The sequence below is a fragment of the Cnephaeus nilssonii genome, assembly GCF_951640355.1.
Source record: "Cnephaeus nilssonii genome assembly, chromosome: 19".
In the NCBI taxonomy this organism is placed as follows: Eukaryota; Metazoa; Chordata; class Mammalia; order Chiroptera; family Vespertilionidae; genus Cnephaeus; species Cnephaeus nilssonii.
Window position 1 is genome coordinate 35,629,627 of NC_137090.1, and position 14,859 is coordinate 35,644,485.

The 14,859-nt window shown below is 41.5% G+C and overlaps 1 protein-coding gene across 1 annotated transcript in view; it reads right to left on the minus strand.

The window, feature by feature from the left end:
* Positions 1–5,873, minus strand: part of METTL16 (methyltransferase 16, RNA N6-adenosine) — a 65,678-nt gene extending 59,805 nt beyond the window's left edge. Inside the window, exons 1-2 of the mRNA XM_079799258.1 lie at positions 5,734–5,873; positions 556–683 (exon numbers count right to left, since the gene is read on the minus strand). Of these exons, the coding sequence (XP_079655384.1) occupies positions 556–683 (128 nt within the window). The 5' untranslated portion in view covers positions 5,734–5,873. The remainder of the gene's footprint in view (positions 1–555; positions 684–5,733) is intronic.
* Positions 5,874–14,859: the final 8,986 nt, after the last annotated feature.

Consider the following 14,859-nt stretch of genomic DNA (forward strand, 5'->3'; position numbering starts at 1 on the left):
ACCAAGTTTGATTTGATTTTATTAGATTTTTAAAAATTGATTTTTACATAGAGGAAGGGAGAGGGAGAGAGATAGAGAAACATCAATGTGAGAGCAACATCAATCGACTGTCCCCTACCACGGATTGAGCCCGCAACCACGGATGTGCCCTGACTGGGAATCAAACCAGCAACTTTTGCATGCACAGGACAATGTCCAACCGAGCCACACTAGCGGGGTACCAGCTACCAAGTTTCAGAGCATAATTTTAAGTTTTATGCAGTTCCTCTGAGATCTCTGATGAATAAGTAATAATTTGGACATTTAGAGGGTTTTTTTTTTTAAAGCCAGAGGAAACTAAGAAACATTTAGTCCAATCCTCTCATCTTATAGATTAAAAAGTTGAAACCCAAAGCAGGTACATGATTTGTCCAAGGTCAGATGAGATGTTTAATAAAATGTCTAGGATTAGTATTCAGGTCTACTATCAGTCCAGTACACTTTCCACTACACTGTATCCATTCAGATTACACTAGAATAATACAGTATCCAGAATTCTTCAGAACTGTTACCTACCTCACTCTTCCATTCAGATTTATATGAATATGTTGCTTAAAATCTGGATATTTGGATGCCAGATATGCAAAGTCAGGAGGTTTGTCCTTGTATCTATTTCTTGCATGCATTGATTTACTCAGAGCCATCTTTAAAAAGAAAAAAAGAAGAAAAAAAAGAAAGAAAAAAATGAACATATTTAGTTTAAAAATATATTAATGGGGAAAAACTGTAGTTGCCAAGTCAACAGTTACAGTCAACACATCCTTACCAATCAAGTGAGAAAGTAGAAGACATATTTTTTAAATGTATATAACAAATAAGAATATGAAAGATGCTCATCATCATCTGTCATTAGAGAAATGCAAAGCAAAACCACAATAAGATACCACTTTACCCATTAGGATGGATGGCTATTACTTAAAAATTTTTAGAAGAAAATAATAAATGTTGGAAAGGATATGAAGAAATTAGAGCCCTCATGTATTGCAGGTGGAACATAAAACGGTACAACTACTGTGGAAAACAGTTTGGTGGTTTTTAAAGTTAAAACACAGAACCACCATGAGATCCAGCATTTTCACTCCAAAGTATGCGCAAAAAAACTAAAAGCAGGGACTCAAAGATATATTTGTTTACAACGTTCACAGCATCATGTTCACAACAGCCAAAAGGTGTAAACAACCCCAAGTATCCATATACAGATGAATAAACAGAATGTGGTATATGCATACAATGGAATATTATCTATATATATATAAAATCCTAAGTGACCGCTGGACTGGTAGACCGTTTGACTGATCGCTATGACGTGCACTGACCACCAGGGGGCAGATGCTCAACGCAGGAGCTGCTCCCTGGTGGTCAGTGCATTCCCACAGTGGGAGAGCTGCTCAGCTGACTGACGGGCGCCAGATGCTGGGCTCATGGCTGGCAAGCCTCTCCTGCTTCCATGGCAGTGCTACCAAGCAGCGGCGGAGGCAGGCACGGCGGGACTGGGATGAGCAGGAGCAGCGCAGCACCTGGTCTGGGTTCCCAGTCTGTGTTTGGGTTCCTCCCCAGCCCAGCCGCCTGCCGCTTCACTCCCTTGGGGGATGTTGGACTGCTCGTTTCAGCCCGATCCTGGCAGTCCGACATCCCCTGAGGGGTCACGGATTGCAAGAGGGTGCAGGGCAGGCTAAGGGACCCCACCAGTGCACGAATCCGTGCACCGGGCCTCTAGTTTAACCATAAAAAGAATGAAATTCTGATACATGCTAAGCATGGACAAATTTTAAAAACGAGAAACAAGCCACATCCAAAGGAGTATTATATTATATTAATATCATATTATCCCATTTATATGAGGTACCAAGACTAGGAAAATTCATACAGGTAGAGTAGAATAGAGGTTTCTGTGGGTTTAGGAGAAGGAGGAATGATGAGTCATTCTTTAATGAGTACACAGTTTCTGTTTAGGATTAAAAACTTCTAGAAATGGATAGTGTTGATGGCTGCACAACACTGTGAATATATTTAACGTCACTGAACAGTATACTTAAAAGTAGTTAAAATGGTAAATTTTGTTATATATATTTTGCCACAATAATATACACAGCATGAGATGAATCTTTTTTTTTTTTTTTGAACCAAGGAAAAAAAATTGGAAATTATGCCTTTAAAAACATCAAAGTAGCAGAAAGTACTATAATCTACAGTCAAGAATATTATAATCAGAGGTTAGTTTTTACAGTAGCCTTGCATGGACTGATAATTTGTAGTGTACCAAAAATCACTTAAATTTCAAAAATTATCTTCTATTCCAACTTCCTTTATAAATGTCAGCCTTGTCACTCCTAGGTAGCTAGAACCAAATGAAAACAAACATAATTTGACTTCTACCAGATTATAAAGAGGAAGAAAGTTAATGTATTTATAGCAATAAATTAAAACTAGAAGAAAGGCCAGTGGTTTAGTAAATCTCTAAGTAGTTGGTAATTTAAAAATATTTTAGAATATTACATATCTCTGCATGGTAGGTGATTTTCCTTTTCTTTATACCATTCTGCATTTTCCACTCTTTTTTATAATGAGCATTCATCTAAACAGTATTATGTAAGCCAGAAACCTAAGAGTCACCTGATAGCTCTCTATCCCTCTCATATTCCAAGAAATAACAGTCATATGGATTTAATCTGCTAAAAACCTCCCAAATCCATCAATTTTTCTCTATTTCCATCAATATAAGCCAAGTTACCTAGACTGCTATAACAGTCTCTTAATTGGTCCCCCTGACTCCACTTTTATTCTCTCCATTCCTTTTTCTACTTTTCAGTGATCATTTCTAAACACAAATCTCATTACATCGTCCTCGTATGCCCACTTGCTCAAAACCTTACTCTTAGGATAAAAACAAAAAACCTTACTTCAGCATACAAATAAGGTCCAGCCTGGTGTGGGCTAACCTATTCCTTCACTATCAGCTTAAGACACACACACGCACACACCCCTGAGCTCATTTTCTATTCCTCCACTCTGGCAATAGGGTCTTTACACACAGATTACTCCTTCTGTCTATAAGAGTGATTTCAACCTTTTTCATCTCATGGCACTTAAACTAATTACTAAAATTCTGCGGTACACCAAAAAATCTATTATATTTCTTACCGATTTGACAAAAATTTATTTATTTATTTATTCACACAGGACAGCTATTGTTGTGTTGGCTGTTGCCTTTTTTTTCAACCTGACTAAATAGTCAGGTATTACATGTTTTAAAAATTCTCACGGCACACCAATTAAAAATCACTGATCTATAATGTGCTCCTCCCCCCCATATCATCCCACCCCTCCTCACCACTCATCCTTACTATCACACTTCAAGCATCTCTTCTTCAGGAACGTCTTTCCTTCCTTGATCTCCCCAGTTAAGCCATATCCCCTAGCAACACCTTTTCTTTGCAAGCTTTGCTTGAGATGTAATTTTACATAGTCGTAAATCTGTTCACTCTATTTCAGAAGGTTTTTTGACAGCTTTCTACACTTCAAATTTAACAACCATTTTCAAAAAAGAACTGTCTTCACCCCAGACCTTTCCAAATCATACATCCAACTGCCCACTAGACTTCTCATTTGAATGGCTCAAAAGTATTTCATGCACAACATGTCCAAAAGTAAATAATTTCAATCCACCCCAAAATGGTCCTCATCTGATCTTCCCTATTTCACTGAATGACACCACTATCTTTCTTGTGGTGCACAATCCAGAAATCTTTAGTATCTTCTCCACCCCACCTCCCCAATTCCACACACACCATGTCCTGAATATTCTCTATCTCCTAATTATTTCTTAATAACTTTTCACCCTTCACAACTACACATCTCTAACCCAGTTCATTACCGTCTTTCTTGGATTACGATAACTGATCTCTCTATAACCACTCTTGCCCCTGCAATCCACTTTTCACATAGCAGACAAGTCTTCTCTCCCCCATCCCACACAAATCTGAATATTCCTTGCTAAATCCCTTCAGTGGCTTCTAAAGCTATTAGGCTGATAAAGTCCAAAATTAGTAACAAGGTATAGATAATCTAGGCCTTGCCTATCCCTCCAGCCTCATTTGTTGCCACTTCCCCCTTCCAGCACTGTGCTCCAGACATACTGGTCTTTTCATTTTTCTTCATTCACTCTGACATTTTAAAGGTATGTTATCCTAAATGCAGAAGACCAATGGACAGGACTCACTTAAGATAAAGACTGACCTTTGCTAAGAGAGCTACAGGCCTGGGATGTAACTACCCACTATGACCTGCCCAATTGGAATTTATGATCAGACCATGGTGTGTGGTTATTTTGGTGACTGAGCTTATCAGGCCTGCCACGTGGCCCCCATGAGCCTGCCAGGTTTATTACATAGACCCTTTTTCGTTCACATATGGCAGATTCAATTCATTTCCTACATTACTCAACTTTTTTGGTCAGTAAAGCCACTTCTTTGCTAATCAAGCTCCTCATACAGGCAATGGGTTCTTAGCTAAATCTATCATGTTCCTCAATTTAGTTCAGTGTCACCTCTTACCTGCCATCAGTACTGTCACTTCCTTCTCTCTAACCTAATCTACTTTCCTCTTCCTGGCTCATCCTGCTCTTAGCTACACTGGCCTCCTTGTTGTTTATCAATTCTGGTATACTCCTGCTTCAGGACTTTTGTATTTGCTGTTTGGTCTGCGTGGACTTTTCTTTGACCAGAAATACATACATGCAAGATACCCTGGCCTTGTTCAGGTCTTTAAATCAGATGTCACCTCACTGATGCCTCTCCTACTATCTTTACTTAAAATTGCAGCAGTGACCGCACTCCTGGTTTCCCTTACTTGCTTCTAACTTCTACACAGAACTTACCCATTTGACATTCCATACATTCCAGATATTTCACTTTTTTTTTTTTTTAACCTGCCATGCCAGTGGGCTTCGTGAGGGAAAATCTTTTGTCTGTCTTGTTCACTGCGATTTCCCAGCACCAAATTAGGCAATCAGGTCCTGGGAGAGTAAGCACTCGGTATTCGTTGACTGAAAACACTGATGTGTAACTCTTTTCACTATCCAAGCCACTGAAACACAGCACCTCATTCGTGGTGAAGAGTCGCCTATCTTGACTCCCAAAGAGGCTCAGGCCTAAGGTTGGGGCTTTTTCTTCTGGGCTGACCGAGTCGGTCGTAAAAAACCAAAGTAGTCGAACCCTGAAGCTACTGTTTCCTTGGTTTCTCTTGACCCTTAAATAATCTTCTTCAACTACCACGCACCTTAACGCAATCTAAATTTCGCTTTCAGACTTTCGAATCCCTTCTTAACAAATTCCTCCCACTTCAACCCCAATCTCCCTTTTTCCTCGTTGCCTTCCTTCATAAACCCGACTTTTCCTTCTAGCCCCGCCACGGCCAGTTCTCCATCTCTCCCACAGTTCCACACCTTCATCTTATCCATTCAGTTGGCCTTCCCGCCTCAGTTTCCGATCTCTCTGAACCTCCTCAGCCCCAGGGGCCTTCCCTACTTTAGTCGTAGTCTCCATTCTATTAGGCAACTCCTCACCCCCCACACCTCAACCCCTACCGGGTCTCTCTCCCTAGACCCCCGAAGCCCAGCACCCGAGAATGAGGAACCTGGGTGATACAGGAACTAAGTGAACTCGTAACCATCGTGAAAGATAATAAGTGACTTACCTCTGTGGGCCAAGTTCCAGCCAAACCACCAATCTGGAGGGGGCCTCTAACCCCTAGTCTTAAACCATATGCAGCGCGAAGCTCCTAGAAACGCAGATGTTACGCTCCCAGCGCGCCGCCATCTTGGGCAGCCATCCAGCCTCGCGATTGGACAATGAACACCTCGCGCGATCTGTAGTAGATTCTGAAGAAAGAATAAACTGTCGCGAGATCTGGAGTTTGCGGCTCCTTCTGACAAAAAAAAAAAGGGGGGGGGCGTGGTAGCAAGCTGAGTCCTTGGTGGAGGTACCTGCATTAGAATCTGCTAGGTAACTTTTGACAAATGTAGATTATTTTTTTAAAAGTTGCTTTCTGGACTTCACTCCGGACTTACTAAATCATAGTCTCTGGGATTGGTCAGGAAATACGGGGATGGGAGTGGGGCGGGGGAGACGGCTTTTAGATTTGGTGGCGGGCAATTAGCGTTTGTTGTGCAACAGGTCTCTACTGTGATGTCTCATTTTAACATCACAGATAAACTGTGAGGTAAGAAAGAGTAGTCTCGTTTCCAGAGGAAAAACTGGGGATCGTTTGTTCAAGGTCTTCCCAGATGACATCAAGTCCACGTTCTTTGTATTTCTTCGCCTGCCTCGAGCAGGAAGCATTATTAAATGTATTTCATTTTTCTTTTCAACGCGGTTGCACTAATTTTTACCCGCTAGTAAGTAGAGTGAGCATTAGTTTCCCCATTTCACAATAGAAGTAAAAAGGTCAGTGACTTGCCCAGGTCGGTGTGGCTCAGTTGGTTGGAGCGCCGACCTGGAAACCGAAAGGTCCCGGTTCCTGGTCAGGGCACGTGTCTAAGTTGCAGTTGGATCCCAGGTCAGGCAGCCCATCGATGTTTCTCTCTCAAACTGATCCTTTTCTCTTTCTCTCCCTCTCCCTTCTTGTCTCTGTAAAATCAATGAAAGCATATCCTCGGATGAGGATGAAAAGGAAAAGGATGTAAGAAATTTCCTGAAGCTGAGAAAGATACAAGTCTTCAAATTAAAAGAGTTCACTGTGTACCAAACTGAATGAATTTTAAAAGACCCACACCAAGTCAAGTTTTCAGAGTAGTCCCTAATTCTATATGACTGGTGTTCTTATAAGGAGAGGAGATTAGGTCACAGACAACACAGAGGGATAGCCAAGGAAGGACACAGCAAGAAGATGCCCATCTGGAGCCAAGGAGAGAGCTCGGAAGAAACCAAACCTGCTGATGCCTTCATCTTGGACTTCCAAGCCTCCAGAATCGTGAGGAAATAAATCTCTGTTGTTTAAGCTACCTACTCTGAGGTAGTTTGTTGTGGAAGCCCTAGCAAACTAATACAAACCTCGTTGGTTATGTTTATTCAAAAGTATTTTATACTTTTTGATGCTGTTGTAAATGGAACTGATTTTTGTGTATTGATTTTGCATCCTGCAACTTTGCGGAATTTGTTTATTCTACCTCTTTTTGTTGGAATCTTGGAGGTTTTCTACATATAAGATCATGCCATCTGTGAACAGAGGTAATTTTACTTCTTCCTTTCCAATTTTGATGCTTTTTGTTTCTTTTCCTTGCCTAATTGATCTGGCTAGAACTTCCGGTACTATGTTGAACAGAAGTGGCATAAGCAGGCATTCTTGTTTTATTGCTGCTCATCTTAAAGAAAAAGCTTTTGGCCGAAACCGGTTTGGCTCAGTGGATAGAGCGTCAGCCTGCGGACTCAAGGGTCCCGGGTTCGATTCCGGTCAAGGGCATGTACCTTAGTTGCGGGCACATCCCTAGTAGGGGGTGTGCAGGAGGCAGCTGATCGATGTTTCTCTCTCATCGATGTTTCTAACTCTCTATCCCTCTCTCTTCCTCTCTGTAAAAAATCAATAAAATATATTTAAAAAAGAAAAAAAAGAAAAAGCTTTTGGTCTTTCACACTTGAGTATGCCATTAGCTGAGGCTTTTCATTTATGTATAGCCTTTGTTATCTTGAGGTAGTTTCCTTCTGTTCCTAATTTGTTGAGTGTTTTTATCAAAAAATGGTGCTAAACTTTGTCTCCATCAGTTGAGATAATTATTTGTTTTTTCCCCCTTCATTCGATTTATGTGGTATATTAATTGATTTTCATATGTTAAACTTTCCTAGCATTCCAAGAGTAGATCCACTTGGTCATAGTGTATTTTAATATGCTGTTGAATTCGGTTTGCTAGTATTTTATTGAGGATTTTGCATTAATATTAATAAGGGATATTGGTATAGATTCCTTTTTTGTAGTATCATTGTCTGATTTTTGCTCAGGGTAATCTTCTAGAGTGAGTGTGAAAGTGTTCCTTCCTCTTCAATTTTTTGGGAAGAGTATGAAGAGGATTGGTGTTCATTCTTTAAATATTCATTATTGTTATATCTAATCTGTCTGGAATCTAGTGAGGTATGGACCTTTTCTAAATGGCTAGCTGAATGTTTCACTACCATTAAGGTGTTTTTATTGTAGTAAAATACACATAACATCAAGTTTACTGTCCTAACCATTTTTTTAAATTATTTTTTTTTTATTGATTTCAGAAAGTAAGAGAGAGAGAAACATCAATGATGAGAGAGAATCATTGATTGGCTGCCTCCTGCACACCCCACACTGGGGATCAAGCCAGCAACCCGGGCATGTGCCCTGACCAGGAAACAAACCGTGACCTCCTGGTTCGTAGGTGACACTCAACCACTGAGCCATGCTGGCCGGGCGTCTTAGCCATTTTTAACTGTACAGTTCGGTAGTGTTAATTTGAACATTGTTGTGAAACAGATCTCCAGAACTTTCAACTTGCAAAACTAAAACTCTATATCCATTAAACAACAATTCCCCTTAATTCCCCTTGTCTCTCTCCCCCTAGGCCCTGGTAACCACAATTCCACTTTGTGTTTCTATGAATTTGACTATTTTAGATAGCTTATATAAGGGAAGTCACACAGCATTTACCTTTTTGTGACTGGCTTATTTCATTTGAACACCATTTTTAACCCATCAGTTTGAATTGGCTTCTTAGTAATTTATGTAGTTCCCATATATGCTTGGGTTTATTTCTAGGCTTGTTTCATTGATCTGTCTACCTATTTCTATACATGTACACATTTGTTTTAATTACCATAGATTTTTTTTGTTTTTGTTCATCTTCACCTGAGGATATTTTTCCATTGATCTTTTAGAGAGAATGGAAGAGAGAGGGAAAGACAGAAACATCTCTGTGAGAAAACCACATCCATTGGTTGCCTCCTATATGTGCCCCAACCAGGCCCCTGGCTGGGGAGGAGCCTGCAGCCAAGGTACCTGTCCTTGACTGGAATCAAACCCAGGACCCTTTGGTCCGTAGGCCATCGCTCTATCCACTGAGCCAAACCGGCTAGGGCACCATAGCTTTTTATTGTCTAACTCTCCTCACAAGTTTATGTTTCCAGATAAACTCAGGAACCATTTTACTAAGTTTTCTACAGAAATCCTTTTGAGATGTTTTATTGTTATTTCATTAAATATAAAGATAAATTATAAGGGAATCGGCCTCTCTACAATATTGACTCTTCCATTTATATTTAATATGACTTCACCCTAGCATACAAGACCATTCAGAACAGAGTCCCACTCTTTTCTTCCCATGTTTAGCCACCCTCCAGCCAAACTCACTATGATCTGGTCCCTGAACATTCTTTGTGTTCTGTCTCTCTCTCTCTGTCTCTCTCTACTCGCCTTCCCCTCCTTCGCTCTCTCCTTAAACTGGCCTCTCTCACTGAAATGCCCCTCTTCTCTGTCCCACTGTTTCAACTGTCCATAACCTATACATACCTTATCCTTTTGCACTCAGATGTCGAGTGTGACTCGACACGGTTAGCATCGAGATTAAAATTACTCTTTGAATGTATCAATAATTTGAAATATAAAAAAATCCAAATAAATAAGTTTGTATGAAAAGAAACTCGTTTTTTATTCTACTGCCACGCTTTGTAAAATCTGGGGTATTTAAAAAATTAAATCCCGAGTAGAATAAAGGAATCGAGAAAAAAGCAAGCGAGTGCAAAGGGTTAAGTTCCATCACAAATTGCCACTTCACCCATTCTTTCTGAGTCCTCCATCCATGACTTCTCCCTCCTTTGAAACTCCATAATGCTTGGTTTGTCATTTTATTAAGGTGCTCACCCCAATTTGTTCTTTGTTGTTACTTGTATGCATCTCTTATTGGTCCACAATCAACAATTTTGCATTAGAACAACAGGTCTCAACAATTTTGGATTAGAACAGGTTGACGCTCAACCACTGAGCCACTGCGGCCGGGCATCAATCATTCCTTTTTATGGCTGAATAATATTCCACTATAGGATATATAAACCACATTTTTTACTTATCCATTCATCAGTTGATGGACATTTGGATTGTTTCCGCTTTTTGGCTATTGTGAACTATTCGTGTACATGTTGTTTGAACACTTGTTTTCAATTCTCTTGAATATATTCATAGGAGTGGAATTGCCAGGTCATATGGTAACACTATGTTTAACTTTTTAAATTAATGACTGCATCATTTTGCATTCCATCAGCAGGTTATGTGTGTTCCAACTTTTATTATAAAAATAATGAGTGTGCATAGTTTTAAAAAGCACTGCTACAAGGTTTATGGCAAAATACAACAGTCTTTTAGCCATACCTCTGTCCCATTCCCCAGAGGCAATTACTTTCAATTCCTTTAACTTTTCCCTTTGTTTTTAACCATATTTCTAAATAATATGCATATGTTCCAATTTCATTTGATCAATTCTAGGCATTACATTATGCTGACGTCAGTACTCTAATTATGTTTTATTTCTTTTTATTTTTTATTTTTTGAACAACTGTTTGGTTTCCCTGAAATTATCATTTGTCATTTTTTACTTTCTTAGTTTTCTGTGTGCTTATCTCTATTTCACTACTTTTTCCCAAATGTTCCAAACACCACTCTGATTCTTTATTTATTTATTTTTTTTTTTTTTGGGGGGGGGAGGTTTACAGAGAGGAAGGGAGAGGGATAGAGAGTTAGAAACATCGATGAGAGAGAAACATTGATCAGCTGCCTCCTGCACACTCCCTACTGGGTATGTGCCTGCAATCAAGGTACATGCCCTTGACCGGAATCGAACCTGGGACCCTTCAGTCCACAGGCCAACGCTCTATCCACTGAGCCAAACCGGTTAGGGCACCACTCTGATTCTTGATACTTTGTATTTGGCCTGTTTTTCCTGTTTTCTCTTTGAAAGTGCTTAGGATCTTCTTTTTATTCCTGGTGTTCTGGAACTTAATGACAAACATCTGCTTTTGTGTGTGTGTGTGTGTGTGTGTGTGTGCGCGCGCTAGCCTTTTGGTGAGCTCTTTTCATCTGGAAACTCAGGCCCTTAGATCTAGAAAAATTTCCTATAGTATTTCCTTGGATAATTTAAAGATATTTGTTAACAGAACTTGTTGAATAATCTAAACCAGCTCCTTAAAAAGAATATCCAGCAAATGCTTCTAGATGTTTCTGTACTTTGTATTTCACTGTGTTTTTTTAATTATAAAGATAACTAGAGGCCCAGTGCAAGAATTTGTGCACGGGTGGGTCTGGCCACCCACCCTGATCAGATGGGGGGACTGATCAGGGGCAGGGTTGGCCAGGGGGACTTATTAGTGTCAAAGATCTTTGCAGGGTGTATGCATGCATGTTTGCTGTTGGCTTTCGGATGAATTGAAGCTTCAAAGGTGCTTTAGTGTCAGGGACACTTACAGCTTCCGTTTCTAAGCCTCTCCCTAGACAGGTAATGCGGTTTAGTTCCCAGCTGACAAACCCTCTAAAGAGAGGCCGTGGTGTGATGTGGCTGCCCTCTTTGGTAGTAAGCAGTGGAGAGAGAACACAGGAAGATGGTGGTTGTGCTGGGCACCTCTCCTGGACACCTGACTGCATTGGGGTGGGAGGGGCCGATTGGGGGCCGGGAACATGGTGGTTGTGCTGGGCACCACTCCTGGACACCTGACTAACGGTCCAGACCGTGAGCAATTTTCCACCTGATCACTCATCATTCAGGTTCCTGGTCTATGAAGACTGGAGAGCGTTTACTTACTTAGAATCACTGAAGGTCAGACTTCAGTGATTGGAGTTTGGGGGGCCAATCGGGGGTGGGGCCAGCAGGGCGGAGGGCCTACCAGTGGTTGGCTGGCCAGTTGGTTGCCGCAATGCGCGTCATAGCTGCCGAGAACCAATTCCAGCATGTAATAATTACAAGAGTTCCATCAGAAGGTTGATGGGACTTGGTGGGCTCAACAAGGGTGAGCCACATATGTAATTTACCTGTTGGAAACCCTAAATGGCACTCCCCCCAAACCTGAATGGGATTGTTAACTGCCAGACAGCTCAGGGCATTTTATTGGCTCCTGTTGGCCAAACACCTGAACAGCTGTAGGCTATTCCCGGAACTGACAATCTCTGTAAACCCTTTGATACCTTACCCTTTGAAGTGTATATTCCCACCTTGCCTTGGGACAAATTGTGTTGAATAAAAGCACGGGGTCCTGAGACAAGGAGAGTCTTCTAGCTCCTTCAGCTGAAGCTCCTCTGACCCCCAATGCCTTTCAAAACTATCTTTCGTCCATGGACTCTGTAATCATCTATGCGCAGCCCCTTTCTCCAGAATGCTGAACCCTTTGTAAGGCTGGGAAAAGAGCCCCAGCACAGAGCCACTGGTCTTCCTGGTCATTCCGCCCTTCGGTCGCTTGGCTTTTATATATATAGCTGCCTACTTATGTAGAAAATTCAAACAAAAGTAGAAACTGTATAATTTAACATACTTTATAAAGATTGAGTGAAAGCGGAGATGCAGATTTCCTGGCAATGGGCAGGGAGACACCTGATTGGTGGTGTCGCTCTTAAAACACTCAGGGGCAAGGCAGACGTACTGTCCTAAGTTTATCCTACCTTGATGCCAATGTTGGTGGCCAGAGCTGTTTCATGCCTGGGGCACATTAAAAAAAAAAAAAAAAGCCCTGGACAGTGTGGCTCAGTTGGTTGGAGTGTGAAACTGTATATACGAGAAGGTGGGTTTGATTCCTGGTCAGGGTACATACCCAGGTTGTGGGTTTGATCCCTAGTCGGGGGCATGCAGCGGACAGCCAATCGATGCTCCCCACCCCCTCTCAAATCAATTAAAAAAAGAAAGGAAGAAGGAAGTGGAGATGCAATAATAAAAATATATGATAAATGGGAACATGGGCTCCTTCACATGTTCCAACTGTTCCTTCCACCCTGTGGAAATACAATGAAGGGCATCTGTAAATGGACTGTGAGAGCTTGGGAAACTGGCCAGCAACTCAGTCTAAGAAAGGCCAAAGAGAAACTGCTTCTAGATGTGAACTGGATTGTAAATAGCTAGAGTTTTGATCTCACACAGTTTGTGCACAGGCACATCCCCCGCCCCCTGCCCCCTGCATGCCCTGATTTTCTGTTTTCAGTACTTGCACTGGGAAATTCTGAGCAAGGGCAAAACAATAGCATCGGCAGGCTGCCACCAGTGTGACCCATCCACAAACCAGATGGGACTTTAGTGGGACAAATTCACTGGTGGCAGCCAGTAAACTTCACAGTCGGTTGCTAACGGTGCACACGGTGCACATGTAAATCCTAATAAACCCATGTCTTTCACAGCCAGTCCTCCGGGTTATTTCTTTGGAATCCACAAACAATACGCTGAGGCTTTCTAGGACCTCATCACTTTGCATAACAAAAAGCAAAAAGTCACTTTGAATAGTTACAGAGCATTCCATTGGAAAGATATACCATTATATTATTGGAGCAGAAGTTCACTGGCAGGCAGCTGTTTTGTTTTTCTTTACTGTAAACAATGCTGGGATGCACATCTTGTATACACAGATGCTACAATATAAGTGGTCTTCTTATCCCTGCTGGGGGAGGGGGGAGATGGTGGAAGTAGGGGGAAAGGTCATGAGAAGATGGGATTTAACTTGTTCCTTATGGGGAACTGTTGGGAGAGTGTCTGAATGTACCTGGAGATGACCTTGGCCTGAGCTCCCTAATGGCAGCGCTTAGAGCAACAGCTCCCAAACATCAATGAGCACACGGATCATCTGGGGAACTTGTTAAGCATCAGGTTCCAGAGCTGCACCCCAGAGTTAGATTCAGTCTGAGGAGGGGTCTGAGAATCTGCATTTTTAACAAGCACCCTAGCTGATTCTCATATGGGTGGTGGGCCACACGGGGAGCAATACTGACTTAGAGAGTTCAAGAGAGAGCAGAGACAGGTAAATTGTGTTCACCTGAGAAACGAGTGGGGAGGAGTGGAGGTTGATAGGGAAGAAAATTAATTAGGAATCTTCAGTCAACCTAGGGGACCAGGCTCCAGTGTGCTTTGGATTACGGTAGAACTAACAAATCTGCCTTCAAATAATACAAAATAATATTGAATGTTAGCTGTAATTGAAAATAGAAGAGCCCTAGCTGTTTGGCTCAGTGGATAGAATGTTGGCCTGTGGACTGAAGGGTCCCAGGTTCGATTCTGGTCAGGGGCACATGCCCGGGTTGCGGGCTCGATCCCCGGTGGGAGGCATGCAGGAGGCAGCCGATCAATGGTTCTCTCTCATCATGGATGTTTCTATCTCTCTTTCCCTCTCCCTTCCTCTCTGAAATCAATAAAAATATTTTTTAAAGAAGAAAAACATTTTTTTAAAAATCTGCCTTCATTCTCTAAAAGGATCCGATGATTCTGATAGTCACATAGAAAGATACCAAGTCTCCTAGTCTATCCCTAAACTGTCATTTCCTCCTCTTCCTGTGTCTAATATTATTTAGTTATGACTGTAGGTACATAAAAACAGCTCAGCATGTTCACTGGGGCATTAAAAAAGCCATAGGCTCTGGCTGGGGAAGATGGGAGCGTACCTCAGAGTCACTGGCAGAGGTACCCAAGGTTAGGGGAAGTGAGAGAACAATCCCAAATCTTGGTGAGGATGCAGCACAGCAGGAACTCTGATGGGTGGAACATAAATTCATCCATTCATTCTAAAAAACAGTGTGAGCCAATAATTCTACCTCAGGGTGTATATCCTAGAGAAACTTCCCAGAGAAACTTTT